General features: G+C 40.8%; 1 protein-coding gene across 1 annotated transcript in view; it reads left to right on the top strand.

The window, feature by feature from the left end:
• Nucleotides 1-14307, top strand: part of EFHC2 (EF-hand domain containing 2) — a 195008-nt gene that overhangs the window by 19816 nt on the left and 160885 nt on the right. The window contains exon 2 of the mRNA XM_025468792.3: nucleotides 12076-12264. Within this exon, the coding sequence (XP_025324577.1) occupies nucleotides 12076-12264 (189 nt within the window). The remainder of the gene's footprint in view (nucleotides 1-12075; nucleotides 12265-14307) is intronic.

Genomic DNA, 14307 nt, shown 5'->3' with positions numbered 1-14307 from the left:
CTTCTTGTGGTGACAGTTACATAACATATAGGATTGTCAAGTCACTATGTTGAGTGTTTGCCTTAGTATAGCTTTCATAGTGGTTCTGGATATTACAGCGTGTGTGTGTGTGTGTGTGTGTGTGTGTGTATGACTTATATAGACTGGGCTGTAGCTTTCAGTGTTTTACTATAAATGAAGCCTGGAAACCTCTTTTCCATTTAGGTCCCTATACCTTTCCCACTATTAAATATTATTGTCACAAGTATCAGATCTTGTTATAATTTTTGTTTCAGTCTTTGCTTTTGTGGGATCAGGGACTGTTGATGCACATTTTCAGATTCAAGTCCTATGACACACTCAGCACAATTGCACAATCATCATCCCGTCCCACCTTTGGGCTTCTGTCACCCACTGTCCTCACAGCTATGTGAGACAAAGCTGCCTCTGTCCCTGTAAGTCTTTAGCAATTCACCAAGTATAACTGGAAGCTATGCTGCCCTTGTATCTCACCCCTCTACTCTGACCTAAGATTTTTGAACCCACGGGTATTCCCCTGAGTGGCCCATAGTCCTAAAGCCCACAGATTGCTGAGGGGAGAAGGAAGTCAGATGTGACTCTTGTGCTGTGCTTTATTTTTTGTTGCCATCTTCTTTGACCCTTTGCTTGCATTGAATACTATTCTAGCTGGTGTGTTATTATAGGAGTGCTGAACTTGGGGGTTAGGAGCTCATGTTCACTACCTACCCCTAGCATGCAGGCGCAGGCACACAGCCACACACACATTCATGAACCCCCATTCTGTAAACAACTCCCTGGTTTTAGCTTGAGGTAGACTTTCCTCCATAATATCCTTAAAGAAGGTACTGGTCCAGGCCATGGACTCCTGGTTTCCATCTCCAGAGACATTGACCATATGGTATACCACTCACAGTTGCCTTTAGCTTTTCTATTCTGGTCTTATCTGTAGAACCAGTTGCTGCTCTTCATAAATTCTAGAATTAATCTCAGGTTTCTTAAGTCAGTGGAGGTGATAAATTTTACTAGTATTTGTTGTGCTTGAGAGGAAATTTATTTTTGTCAGTGTATAAAGAAAATTACCCATTAGATCACTTAATCATCTTATTCTGTTTTTTTTTTAAAGCATTCAAGCACAGTTTTTAGAAACTAAATGCATTAGTAGAAAACTGTGAATAATGGAATATGTGACCAGTAGAGGCTTAAATAAGCAGGGATTTATTATTTTCACAAAACAGGAAATCTGGAACTGGGTGGCTACTGGCATACATTTAAAGGCTCAGCTTTGAGCCAGCATCTATGGGATCCTCCCCACCTTTCTGCTCACGATCTCAAGGTGGCTGCTGCAGCTCTAGGCATCACATATGCATCTCAGGGCAAGAAGAGGTGAGCTACGGGCAGCGTCACTTGCACTTGTCCCTTGGCTGAAGTGGACAAAAGCCTTTTCCAGAATCCCAGAACAGACTTCTGAAAGGAGACAGAGAAACAAGTGGAGTGTTTGCCGATTTTGGCTTCTAAATGGAGACCGGCAAGGGAGAAGCAATTTGGAAATGGATGTACTGATCAACCACAATGAGCCAGTCATTTTAACTGACTTTGGGGGAGGAAGTCTTTAGACTTGTTTTCATTGATGGGTGCTTTGAACTGAATTATTTAGAGAAAAAAATTCAGTTTTTTGAGGAAGGGGCTGTGCATCTCTTTAGATCTTATTGACTTAAATTATATTTCCCACTCTACTGATTTAAATGCGTTACTAAATATATAAAACCAATCTTATTGTTACATTGAGCTGATGGCTGAGAATCATGAGCACAATTTTCCAAGTTATGTTTGGAAAGAGAATTAGCTGAAAAAATGTTTGAAGGTTTCTTTGACTTGGCTTTTTTATTTTTACATCTGGGCTTTCTTTTTGAGTGGTTTAGTTTTATTAATAAGTAATGATAGCTTTCATGCTCTTACAGTCCTGCACTTTAAGATCCCACTATATCTGAGGCAATTTTGTTGTTATTTTCTCTGGGAGGTTCATAGCATCTACTGAGTGACTTCTTTTTACTCTATAAAAGTACAGAAAAGAAGAAAAGAGAAAGTGATTCCTAAAATAAATATGATATGAAGGGAGAAAAGAAAAACTATTCAGGGAACAGAAGCCGGCTAGTCCCAAACTTGGTCAAGCAGGAATATCTGCGAATGATAGTTTTAGGTAATTCTATAATCATTATTTTCCATTAACCTCATAATGTAGTTCGAAAAGTCAGTTGTCATGAATGTCCATGGAAATATTAAATACAAACTGACTCTCTTTCATCCTCAGGTTTCCAGTAATTGCTGGTAACTGGGAAGAGCTTTCTACAGCACTAATAGCTGTCCTGCTTTTAAGGAAGGGGTGGTGGTATCAGCTATTAATATTTTTTTAAAGATTTTATTTATTTTATTCATAGAGACACAGAGAGAGAGAGAGAGAGGCAGAGACACAGGCAGAAGGAGAAGCAGGCTCCATGCAGCGAGCCTGATGTGGGACTCGATCCCGGGTCTCCAGGATCACACCCCGGGCTGCAGGTGGCGCTAAACTGCTGCGCCACCAGGGCTGCCCTCAGCTATTAATTTTTAGGCCCCTTTATCTAATCTGTTCATGGTCATGGTGATCATTTGCATTAGTATATTTGTCCAAAGTAAAAGTATTAATTCAACCTTGGTGATGTAAACAGGGGGGAGGGGAATCTAGCACTTTTCTCTAAGAGATGCAAACAACACAAGGCCCCATGTTTAAAGACACACATTTGAGTGTGCGTCCTGGATTAAGCAGTTAACACTAGCTGAGTGACCTTGGGCAAATGACTTAAACCACCTGTCTGAGTATCCTCATCTACAATATGGGAATGATGACAAAGCATACTCTGAGATTTGCCTTGAAATGAAAAGGATTGTAGCCAGAACAGCTAACATGCCCAGTACCATCTTACATACTTTGAAAGCATCTGGGCTTTACCTGGCAGACTAAAAAGAAATGATGAGGGCGCCTGGGTGGCTCAGTTGGTTGGGCGTCTGCCTTCAGCTCAGGTCATGGTCTCAGAGTCCTGGGATGGAGCCCTGTGTTGGATTCCGTGCTCGGTGGCGAGTCTGCTTCTCCCTCTTCCTCTCCCTCTGTGATCTCTCCGGCTCTTGCTCTCTGTCAAATAAATAAAATCTTTAAAAAAAGAAAGAAAGAAAAGAAAGAAAGAAAGAAAGAAAGGATGAGATTGATGTACTGGAGCTCTGAAGGAGAGATTAGGATAAACAACTCTCGGTGCTGAGGAGTAGAGCCTGCTTCTCAGTTCGACTTAGCTTTACTTATGGCTTCTGTAGTGGCCCTGACAATTGACTGATTATTCAGTAATCAATCTGAGCATGTGATAAAATTACTCTTCCAATTTTTAGCAACAAGGAGAGGGTGGTGGTATCAGTGATTAATTTGATGTAAAACATCAAGTGGAGTCTGGAACTGGCTGCCACCTTTCCACCTGTTCTTATAAGGGTGATGGGACCCAGGGAGTTGAGACACCGAGGAGCACTGGTTCTGGGGATAGTATATCCTCACTGTGTCATTCACTGAGATGTTTGCCTAATTTGGAACTGTGATGGAGTGCCATGTCACAGTCACTAGGGAAAGGGACAGGTCGTCATGTGGTCCTAAGGGATTACAAAGGCAAATCTCAACTGTGTCTATATGTGTGTCAGGAGGGGTGAACACTGGAGACAAGTGCCCTGTGGACTTTTTACCTCATATGGAACAAATCCTCAAGCAATTAGTTTCTAAGGTATACAAGTCTGAATTGAAATTTCAAACTAACACTCCTAGTGCAGAAATGGAATTTCACGTGCTATGCTGATGAGAATAATAATAGAAAGCAGCATTACTAGGGGTGCCTGGGTGGCTCAGTGGTTGAGCAGCTTCCTTCGGCTCAGGTCGTGATCCCAGGGTCCTGGGATCAAGTCCTGCATCAGGTTTCCCACAGGGAGCCTGCTTCTCCCTCTGCTTATGTCTCTGCCTCTCTTTGTGTATCTCTCACGAGTAAATAAATAAATAGAATCTTTAAAGCAACAACAACAAAAAGAAATCGGCATTACTGAACTTTAAGGAGGTGTGTGTTTCATTCTTTTGGATTTGAATGTATGAATTCACAACCCACAAGCCAAGACTTCTGGAAAAATTTTAGTAATAGTTCTTTTCATACTAGAAGTATTCTTTTTAAGAATTACATCTGGCTGATTTAATTGTATTTAGCAAAAGAATTGGAAGTATTTAACAGGTATCTAGCTGCTACTCTTTGTCAATTTATCAGGAACTTGATTGACTGAATTTATGTATTGTAGTTCCTCAGTTTTCACAGCATTGGTAGATCTTATGTATAAATAAAAGGCTTTTGGGGCACCTGGGTGGTGCAGTCAGTAAGGCATCAGACTCTTGGTTTCAGCTCAAGTTGTGATCTCAGGGTCATGGGATCAAGCCCTGCCTCAGGCTCTCCACTCAGCATGGAGTCCCGCATAAGTTTCTGCCTCTCCCTCTGCTCCTAGCCCCCAAGAGCACTCACTCTCTCAAATACGAAAATATACCTATAAAATAAAAGGCTCTGTTTTTTGGTATTTTTAGTTATTGTCACTAGCTGGACAGGAACACACTAGCAAGAGTTCATAGCAGTTGTGTATGTGTATGTGTCTGAGGGTAGGTAGCAGGTGCACCTCCTCTGCCCTTCCTCCTTCCAGCTCATTTCTTCCCCTTGTTGTTGTGGTGGTGACTGGGAAAGGAAGGACTAGACTCATTGAAAGTGCTTCAAGTTTAATCCACTGGTTTAGTTTCCTCCAGAAATGTCAGAAATGAGAAAACCAGCCTATGCAGCTATAACCATGCTTGAGAGTGGCAGCAGTGTGTAAGCTAAGAGAAGTACTTCATCCTCTTTAGTGCTTTTCCTCTCCCATCTTCTGCTCCCCACCCCTTCTAAAGTGGAAGTGAGGCTGGCATGAAATTCTCAAGTCACCTCCCCTCGCTCTTCCTTCCTTAATACATCCAATCACAGATGCTGGTTTCTTTACCCGATGCCTGCTGTGGCAGTGCTCCTTAAAGTATGGTGCCCATTTGTTGCACTGGGAATCTTCAGAAGTTTATATAACAATTTGACATTGCTATGACATCCAAGGCTGTGATCAGTGGGCTTGTAAGGTCTTATGTCTTTGTATTTATTTTAATTTCTTAGAATTAATTTTATTGTATATTGCAAAAGTATCAGTCTGAAATGATTTTGGGAAAACAGTCAAACTTGCCCTTCCTCAAAGATAGTTTGAGGGTCCTTGTCCTATCTAAATATAGGATGTCCCTTCATTCCTATTCCCCTTGTCCTTACCCTTGTGAGGTCCTTTCTCACCTTTGTGGCTGCTCTGTGCTTGAGCAGCTTACTGTGTCTGCCTGCCTCTCACACCTCATTCCAATCCATTTTTGTTTTCTTGTTTGTTTTTTAACATGACCTAAGCCAAAAGCAGACGCTCAACTGACTGAGCCACCCAGGTGCCCCTGTTTGTTTTTAATGTCCAGTGCAAAGAAGTGAATTCATTACATTCCTCCAATTTTTAGTATATGTGCTGCCAAAGCGAGTACTCATTATATTTCTCCATTTCTGGCACAATATCATCATTGACTTGTGCAAGGTGTCTCTCTGGTGTTATGTATTTTTATTTCTCATTGTTCTTGATCCTTAATCTCATTCCTTCTCCACTTTATATAGGCTTACCTATAAATATCTCTGATGTGCATTCTGGAATCTAGATGTGTCCTTGCAAAATATGTAACACTATTTGTATGTGTATTTTAAAAAATACAAATATAATTGTGTATTATGGGTAATAATTTTTAAAGATTTTATTTGAAAGAGACAAAGGGAGAGCATGAGCATGGTGTGAGGAGCAGAGGGAGAAGAGGCTCCTCTGCTGAGCAGGGAGCCCCATGTGGGGCTCCATCCTAGGACTCTAGGATCATAACCTGAGCAAAAGGCAGAGGTTTAACCAACTGAGCCAGCCAGGTGACCCTAGATAATAACTTTTTCAATCAACAGTGTTTTTAAGGATCTGCATTGCTGTATGTACATTTGGTGTTATGGACTGAAATATGCCCCAACCCTTAGTGTGATGGCATTTGGAGATGGGGCCTTGGAAGGTAATTAGGTTTACAGATTTAATTTAATTTATTTATTTGAGAGAGAGAGAAAGAGAGCACGAACAGGGGGAGAGGCAGAGAGAGAGGGAGAAGCAGACTCCCTGCTGAGCAAGGAGGGCCCCAGTTGCAGGGCTCCATCCCAGGCTCCTGGGATCATGACCTGAGCAGAAGGCAGACGCTTAACCAGCTGAGCCACCCAGGCGCCCAGGTAATTAGGTTTAGAGGTGGTCATGAGGGTGGAGCCCTCATGATAAGATTAGTGTCCTTTTAAGTAAGAGACACCAGAGAGCTATCAGTCTCTTTCACTGCTGTGTGAGGACACAGTGAGAAGTCAGCAATCTGTAAGCCAAGAAGAGAACCCTCTATGGGTAACCAAATTGGCTTAGCAGGCTTGGACTTCCGAGCCTCTAGAACTGAGAAATAAATTTCTGTTTAAACCATGCAGTCTCTGGTATTTTGTTATGGGAGCATCTGGTTTATTGCTTGGTTTATTGCTTTAAGCACTGAGGTAAAATTAACATCCACCAAAGTATACTTATCCATTAAACAATATTTTGTTGCTGAGTCCATAAATATAGATATCTAGGTTGCCTGCCCACTTTCCCAAAATACCATGACACCTTCTTAACACTTATTGACTGCTGTGAGAATTTTTCTGAGATACGTATCCAGGGGTGAGATTCTGGATTCTTTTTTTTTAAAGTTTTAATTTAAATTCCAGTTAGTTAGCATGCAGTGTTATGTTAGTTTCAGGTGTACAATATAGTGATTCAGCACTTCTTTACAACACCCAGTGCTCATCACAAGTGCCCTCCTTAATCCCCCTCACCTATTCCCCCCCCCCAGCCCCCCTCCCCTCTGGTGGTAACCACCTGTTCTTTATAGTTAGGAGTTGGTTTCTTGATTCATGTCTCATTTTTCTCCTTTGCTGCTTTGTTTCTTAAATTCCACATATGACTGAAATCATATGGTATTTGTCTTTCTCTAACTTACTTTGCTTAGCATAATACTCTCTAGTTCTATCCATGTTATTGCAAATGGGAGATTCTTGATTCTTAAATCAAATCCCATTGCTTCCCAGAATGACCGTTTACTCTCTCATCTGAACAATATTAAGGTTGCTTTTTTCCCACCTCCTCTACAAACTTTGATATTATTCGACTTTGTTTTTTTAAATTTTTATTTAAATTCAATTTGCTGGCATATAGTATAGCACCCAGTGCTCATTCCATCACGTGCCCTCCTTAATGCCCATCACCCAGTTACCCATTCTCCCCCACCTCCCCTTTTGTAATCCTTTGTTTCCCAGAGTTAGGAGTCTCTCATGGTTTATCTTCCTCTCTCATTTCCCCCCACTCAGTTTCCGCCCTTCCCTTATGGTCCCTTTCACTATTTCTTATATTCTACATATGAGTGAAACCATATGATTATCCAGCTTTCTAATTCTTGCCATTCTGATGGCTATAAAATGGTTTTCAGTCCATCTGGACCATCGCCACCCCAGTCTTTGATCATATTTCATCCTTGCTCAAGGAGAGTTTCAGACGTATACAGTAGTTAAACGTGAGGCTTTCCATAATATAGATCTCCTTACATACTCTGCTGTCTTACTGTCCTTCCAAACTTGAACTTCTCTCTTTTTTTTTTTTTTATTAGACTAACCACTTTCTTGCCCCTCCCACTAGGCACTGTCAGCTCAGCTGCAGTGCATTACTTACTACCCTTGCCTGTCTGCTACTGTCTGTCCTGAGCCTCTCTGCCAGGACAGGATCTGTTTACCTGCAGGACCTCAACGCTACTCCTCCAGCCTGGCTGACCAGAGCTTGAGGTCACGTGAACTTAAGTTCAGATGTAGGTTGCACTAGCTCCAGCGTAACTGTGAGTGTGCTAGTCTTCCTCTCTCTACTTTGGTTTCCTCCTATGTTTTATCACCTCCATTTTTACCAATCAGATAGTTTGGTGGTGGTAATGTATATAAAGCCCTTCGTAGTCTATCTCATAGTAAGTGGTTAGAAATGGTATCTGCATTGCTTTCTAGTTCTCTGTTTGCTTTACGGATCTAAATCTTAATCTCATCGGCAAGATTGTGGATTTCTTCTTCAGGGCAGGGGCTGAATCTCTCTCTCTCTCTCTCTCTCTCTTTTTTAAAAAGATTTTATTTATTCATGAGAGACACAGAGAGAGGCAGAGACACAGGCAGAGGGAGAAGCAGGCTCCGTGTGTGGAGCCTGATGTGGGACTCGATCCCAGGACCCAGGGATCACATCCTGAGCCAAAGGCAGATGCTCAACCACTGAGCCACCCAGGTGCCCCTTGGAGTGGCTGAATGTTATGCTGATTTTTAACTAGTACATTTGGCACACAGCTAGGAATATAGTAGATGCTTAAGAAACATTTGTTGGTTTGACCTGAGGTGAGTTTGTGATTGCCTGAGATTACTTGCTTAATTTTATTTATTGTTGTCTTTTTCTTTTTTTCAAAGAGCAAAGGGACAACCAGTTGTAATACACAATTCAAGGCAGAATGGTATAAGAGCTGAAAGGGGGTTGTACAAACATGGAGTGGCCACAGGAACTCAGAGCCAGCTGAGATTTCTTTTCTTTTCTTTCTTTTCTTTTTTCTTTTCTTTTCTTTTCTTTTCTTTTCTTTTCTTTTCTTTTCTTTTCTTTTCTTTTCTTTTCTTTTCTTTTTCTCTTCTCTTCTCTTTTTTTTTTCTTTTTCTTTTTTCTTTCGAGACACAGAGAGAGAGGCAGAGACACAGGCAGAGAGAGAAGCTGGCTCCTCACAGGGAGCCTGATGTGGAACTTGATCCTGGGATCAGTCCCTGAGCTGAAGGCAGACGCTCAACCGCTGAGCCACCCAGGCATCCTGATTATTTGGTTTCAGTGAGAGAACAGTGTTAGACAATTCTGTTACTCCACCATTCATTTTAGCCAATCCAACTTTTGCTTTGCTTTGGTGATTTGGGATTGACTTGTGGTAACCTGAATGTGTATAAGTGTCAGGAGGGATTGGGAGCTTGGTAGCGGTGGTGACATTGGATTCCCTAAGGGACAGAGCCAGGCTGTGGCCCACCATCTTAACCACTGCCTCTGGCCTTCTTCTCGTAGCCTTTGAGTTGGGCTGCTCATCTGCCCAGGACAGCTGTTGGGACCTTGGCTCCCCTGGGTAGGGCTGCTCAGGCCCTTCTGGATTCTTCTAGGCTGCCTTCATTATAAGAGGAAACGAGGTATTTTCTTTTCCTTTTAATATTGAGCCTTTTATGTTTTTATTGAGGTATAATTGACATACTACTTTTGGGTGTACAAATGATTCTGTATTCGTATATATTGTAAAATGATTACCACAATAAGTCTAGTTAGCATCTGTCACCACACATAGATAAAAAATTTTTTTCTTGTGATGAGAACTTTTAAGATTTACTCTCTTAGCCACTTTTGAATGAACAGTACAATATAGTCACCATGTTGTACATTGTATCCTAGGACTTAATTATAACTAGATATTTACACGTTTTGACCCTCTTCACTCATTCCCCCTCCCACTCGCACCCCCACCCCACCTCTGGCAACCACCAATCTGTTCTCTGTATCTATGAGCCTGTGTTTTTTTTTATGTTCTTAAGATTCTGCATGTAAGTGAGATCAGATGATATTCGTCTTTCTCTGTCTTGTTTCCCTTAGCATAATGCCCTCAGGATCCATCTCTATTGTCACAAATGGCAAGATTTCATTCTTTTTTTACAGCCGAATAATACTCCACATGTGCATGCGTGCGTATCCTGATTTCTCTATCCATTGATTCATTGGTGGACACATAGGTTTTTATGTCTTAGAGGCTATTTTAAATAATGCAGTGAACATAGAGGTGCATATATTGTTTTGAGTTGTGTCTTCTTAGGGTAAATACCCAGAGGAATTGCTAGATTGTGTGGTAGTTCTATTTTTAATGTTTTCAAGAACCTCTATACTGTTTTCCACAGTGGCTGCACCAATTTACATTACCACCAACAGTGCACGAGGCTTCCCTTTTCTTCACATCCTTGCCAGCACTTTGCTATTTCTTGTCCTTTTGAACAGTAGCTGTTCTAGCAGGTGTGAAGTAATACCTCATTGTGCTTTTGATTTGCATTTCCCCAATGATGAGCCATTTGTGGGTCTTCTTTAGAAAAATACCTGTTTAGATCCTCTGCCCATTTTTTCATTGTATTGTTTGTTGGTTTTTGTGTTCTTGAGGTATAGTTCTTCATATATTTTGGATATTAACCCCTTATCAGATATAAGATTGGCAAATATTTTCTCCTGTTCAGTAGGTTGCCTTGAAATTGAGGTCTTTTCAAACCTCTTCTCAGACTTCCTGACCAAGGCGTTATGCTTTTGCAAAAGGCTACTCCCCTGGCTATATAGAATCCTGGCAAAATGTTAGAGCTCAAGCAACAAATTCAGGGTAATGGTTACCTTTGGAGAGGCAGGGAGGGCACAAGAGAGGTCTCATTGTCATCTTGAGTTGTTTTATCTTTTATTCAGGGCTGTGGATGGATGTTCATTCTGTGATATGATATACACAAATATTTGCATTTATTATATATTTATTTATTATTTATATTTAGCTCCTGGTGCACAGGGGCAAAGGATATTTGGAAATGGACTTGCTAGGCCATAGGGCATACATACTTCTCACTTTCCTAGGTATTGCTAGATTTCTCTCTTTTTTTAAAATTTAAATTCAATTAGCCAACATATAGTACATCATTAGTTTCTGATGTAGTGTTCAGTAATTTCTCAGTTGTGTATAACTTCTCCCTCTTCTCAGATGACCTGGTACTTTATGTGGAAGAACCCAAAAGACTCCACCCCTAAATTGCTAGAACTCATATAGCAATTCAGCAATGAGGCAGGATATACAATCAATGCATAGAAATCCGTTGCATTTCTATACACTAACAATGAGACAGTAGAAAGAGAAATTAAGGATTCAATCCCATTTACAATTGCACCCAAAAGCATAAGATACCTAGGAATAAACCTAACCAAAGAGTCAAAGGATCTTTCTCCAAAAACTACAGAAATCGAGGGAGATGCAAAGAGATGGAGAAACATTCCATGTTCATGGATTACAGGAACAAACATTGTGAAAATGTCTATGCAACCCAGAGCAATCTACACATTCAGTGCAATCCCTGTCAAAATATCATTGACACTTTTCACAGAGCTTGGAACAAATAATTCTAAAATTTGTATGGCTGTCTCTTCAGAGACATCATCTCCTTTACTTTTCTGTAGCATTGCACACAAGCAGCCACATCTTTGCCAACCCTTGGTAGTATCATCCAGGCTTTTCTCTCTCTGCCCAGATCCCAGAAAAGATGGGAGAGGAGTGAGGGAAAGGAATGGCAAGGTTTTAAAATTAGGATGAGAATGTCAGCTCTGAGGAATTTTCTGTTACATTGATTTTTAACGAGGAAAAGATTTTATTTTCTGTGTTGGTGCAAATAACATTTAGGCTTATGTGGGAAAACTGTTAAATTTTTACTCCGAAGGAGAGGACTCTCCCTCCCCCCACCTCCCATTTGCGTTCTTGGCAAATAAGTAGAATAGGCTAATTAGCAAGCTAATGTTCTAAACGTTCACTTGCAGTAATAGTTATTTTTAACCGTTTTCAATAGCATGGAGCTTTGGGTTTCTTCTTGCTTTTCAAAGTTGTGAATTTGCTAAAATGAATGGAATTTAAAATGTGACACCACTTTATGGATAAAGGTTGATCGTAATCGTTTGCCACTCAAATGTGCATTTTGTAATGGGAAAAATAAACGATGGGGATGTGTTGCCCTTTTTTAAAAAACCAGTAAGACACAAAGAGCAACTTCAGCCATCTTACGTGGTCTCCTGTGTTTGTAGGTGGGAAAAGAGAAGTTCCACAAATCTCAACATTGGGGCTTTTGCAACAACGTTGGCATGCTGGTGAGTGAGGACAAACCTGGAATTGGTGGAGAGCTGCTTCTCGGGCAAAAGACAAAGCCTAAATACAGTGCGTTTCCTAAAGGAATGGGAAGCGATGCACCATCCTGGGTAGCTTTTGATAAGCAGGTAAGTTGCATGTTGTTGGGGAAAAATGCAATCTTCAAATGTTACCTGTATGATATAGTAAGCATTTGAGAAAATTAAGAGTCCTCAGTGTAAATGTTAAGGCAGGTTCTTTTGAAAAGACACATTCAAGGGCACCTGGGTGGCTCAGTGGTTGGGCGTCTGCCTTTGGCTTGGGTCATGGTCCCGGGGTCTGGGGATCAAGTCTCACATCAGGCTCCCTGTGAAGAGCCTGCTTCTCCCTCTGCCTATGTCTCTGCCTCTCTCTCTCTGTGTTTCTCATGAATAAATAAAGTCTAAAGAAAAAAAAACAAATTCAAGAAGAAAAGTATCCTGACACTCCTGTTTTTGATCAGGCCCATTGGTTGCAGGACACCACATGTTTATCTTTCTTGGCTAATGCTTATCAACCGTTCTCTCCTCTCCTCCCCTGGACAGGATAATCTGTCCTCCTCTAGACACGTAGAGTCTGGGCAGTGTCATTTTTTTGCTTAGAGAGTTGCCATTAATGAGATCATTTTGTTTGATTTGGAATGTGCCATTAAATAGCAACAGAAAGACATCTTCTCTTTTCTGTGTACTGATTATGGTTCCCTATCCCTGAGAACCAAAGGGTGACATGGCATGAATAGTAGAAGTAAAGGAAAGAGGCACCATTATTAGACAAGAGCCTGAACTTGACATATATATTTGTATACCTAACACACACATATCATGACATATTGATAATTGAAAAAAGTAATCCATTTTAATCTTTTTTTTTAAGATTTTATTTATCCATTCATGAGAGACACACACACACACACACACACACACACACACACACACACACAGAGGCAGAGGCAGAAGCAGGCTCCATGCAGGGAGCCCGATGTGGGACTCGATCCTAGGTCTCCAGGATTATGCCCTGGGCCGAAGGCGGCGCCAAACCGCTGAACCACCGGGACTGCCCCATTTTAATATCTTAAAAAGGGACAAAGATCAAAGTGAAAAAACCCAGCAAGGTGACCAGTTATTTCCTGTAACACAGCAGAAGGGATATGTTGTGTTTATGAGACAACCCTGTGTCATGGCCTCATGTTCTGTTCTCCAAAAAGGAACCTATTAATAAATTACTTAGATTCTGTAATTAAAACATAATTCAGGACTACGGGGTACCTGGGTATCTTAGTTGAGCATCCAACTCTTGGTTTTGGCTCAGTTCGTGATCTCAGGGTCATAGGATCAAGCCCTGCGTTGGGCTTTGTGCTGAGCGAGGAGTCTGCTTGGGATTCTCTCTTTCTGTGCACCTCCCCCACCTTCCAACTCGAGCACACGCATGCTCTCTCTCAAATAAGTAAGTAAATCTTAAAAAATAATCCAGGACTAGATAAAGCATTCAAACCTTAATACCCTTAAGTTTACCAGGTGGTTTCTAGCAGCCTTAGCATGGATTAGTTGGCAATGCTTTGATTCCAATTAAAATATCTTCAAATTTGGTAGAAGTGACATATTCTGTGTCATCTGTGTTAGGGTTGATCAATTAGAGCACATTTTTTTTTTTTTGAAGCCCAGTTCTGACGCTTATGGAGATCTAACAGACTGCAGGGAAGCTTCTTTCCAGGGAAACCATAACTACTTTGAACATGGACCGTTATTTCTTTCTCTTCAAAAAAATTTTTTTAAAAAATTATTTTCAGTACATGGCCCAGTGCTGGACCCAGAGTTCAGAAGCAATTTCTGGGCTAGCTTACTTGGATGGATCATGCATGGTTTCCTGTTAATATCAATCTTATAGGTGCACATCATCATTCTAGAATATTTAATTTGCAAGGGACAAAGAAAATATTCTATTTTTACTTCTTGTGTCAAAAAGAGGGTATTGACAATAGTTTAAACTAATCCACTACTGAATAAGTAATGTTGGAGGTGACAATATATTAAACTATTCTCTTGCACTGAAAGCTGAAAATTCATTTTATTTCATGTTTTTCTCAATATTTAATATGTGCCTTTCAAACCCATTTTGCAGCCCTTTAATTACTTATAATATTTTGTAGAATATTT

This window comes from Canis lupus, chromosome X (assembly GCF_003254725.2).
Source record: "Canis lupus dingo isolate Sandy chromosome X, ASM325472v2, whole genome shotgun sequence".
Lineage (NCBI taxonomy): Eukaryota > Metazoa > Chordata > Mammalia > Carnivora > Canidae > Canis > Canis lupus.
Note: the sequence above shows the minus strand (reverse complement) of the source record. Positions and strands in the feature narration are given on the sequence as shown.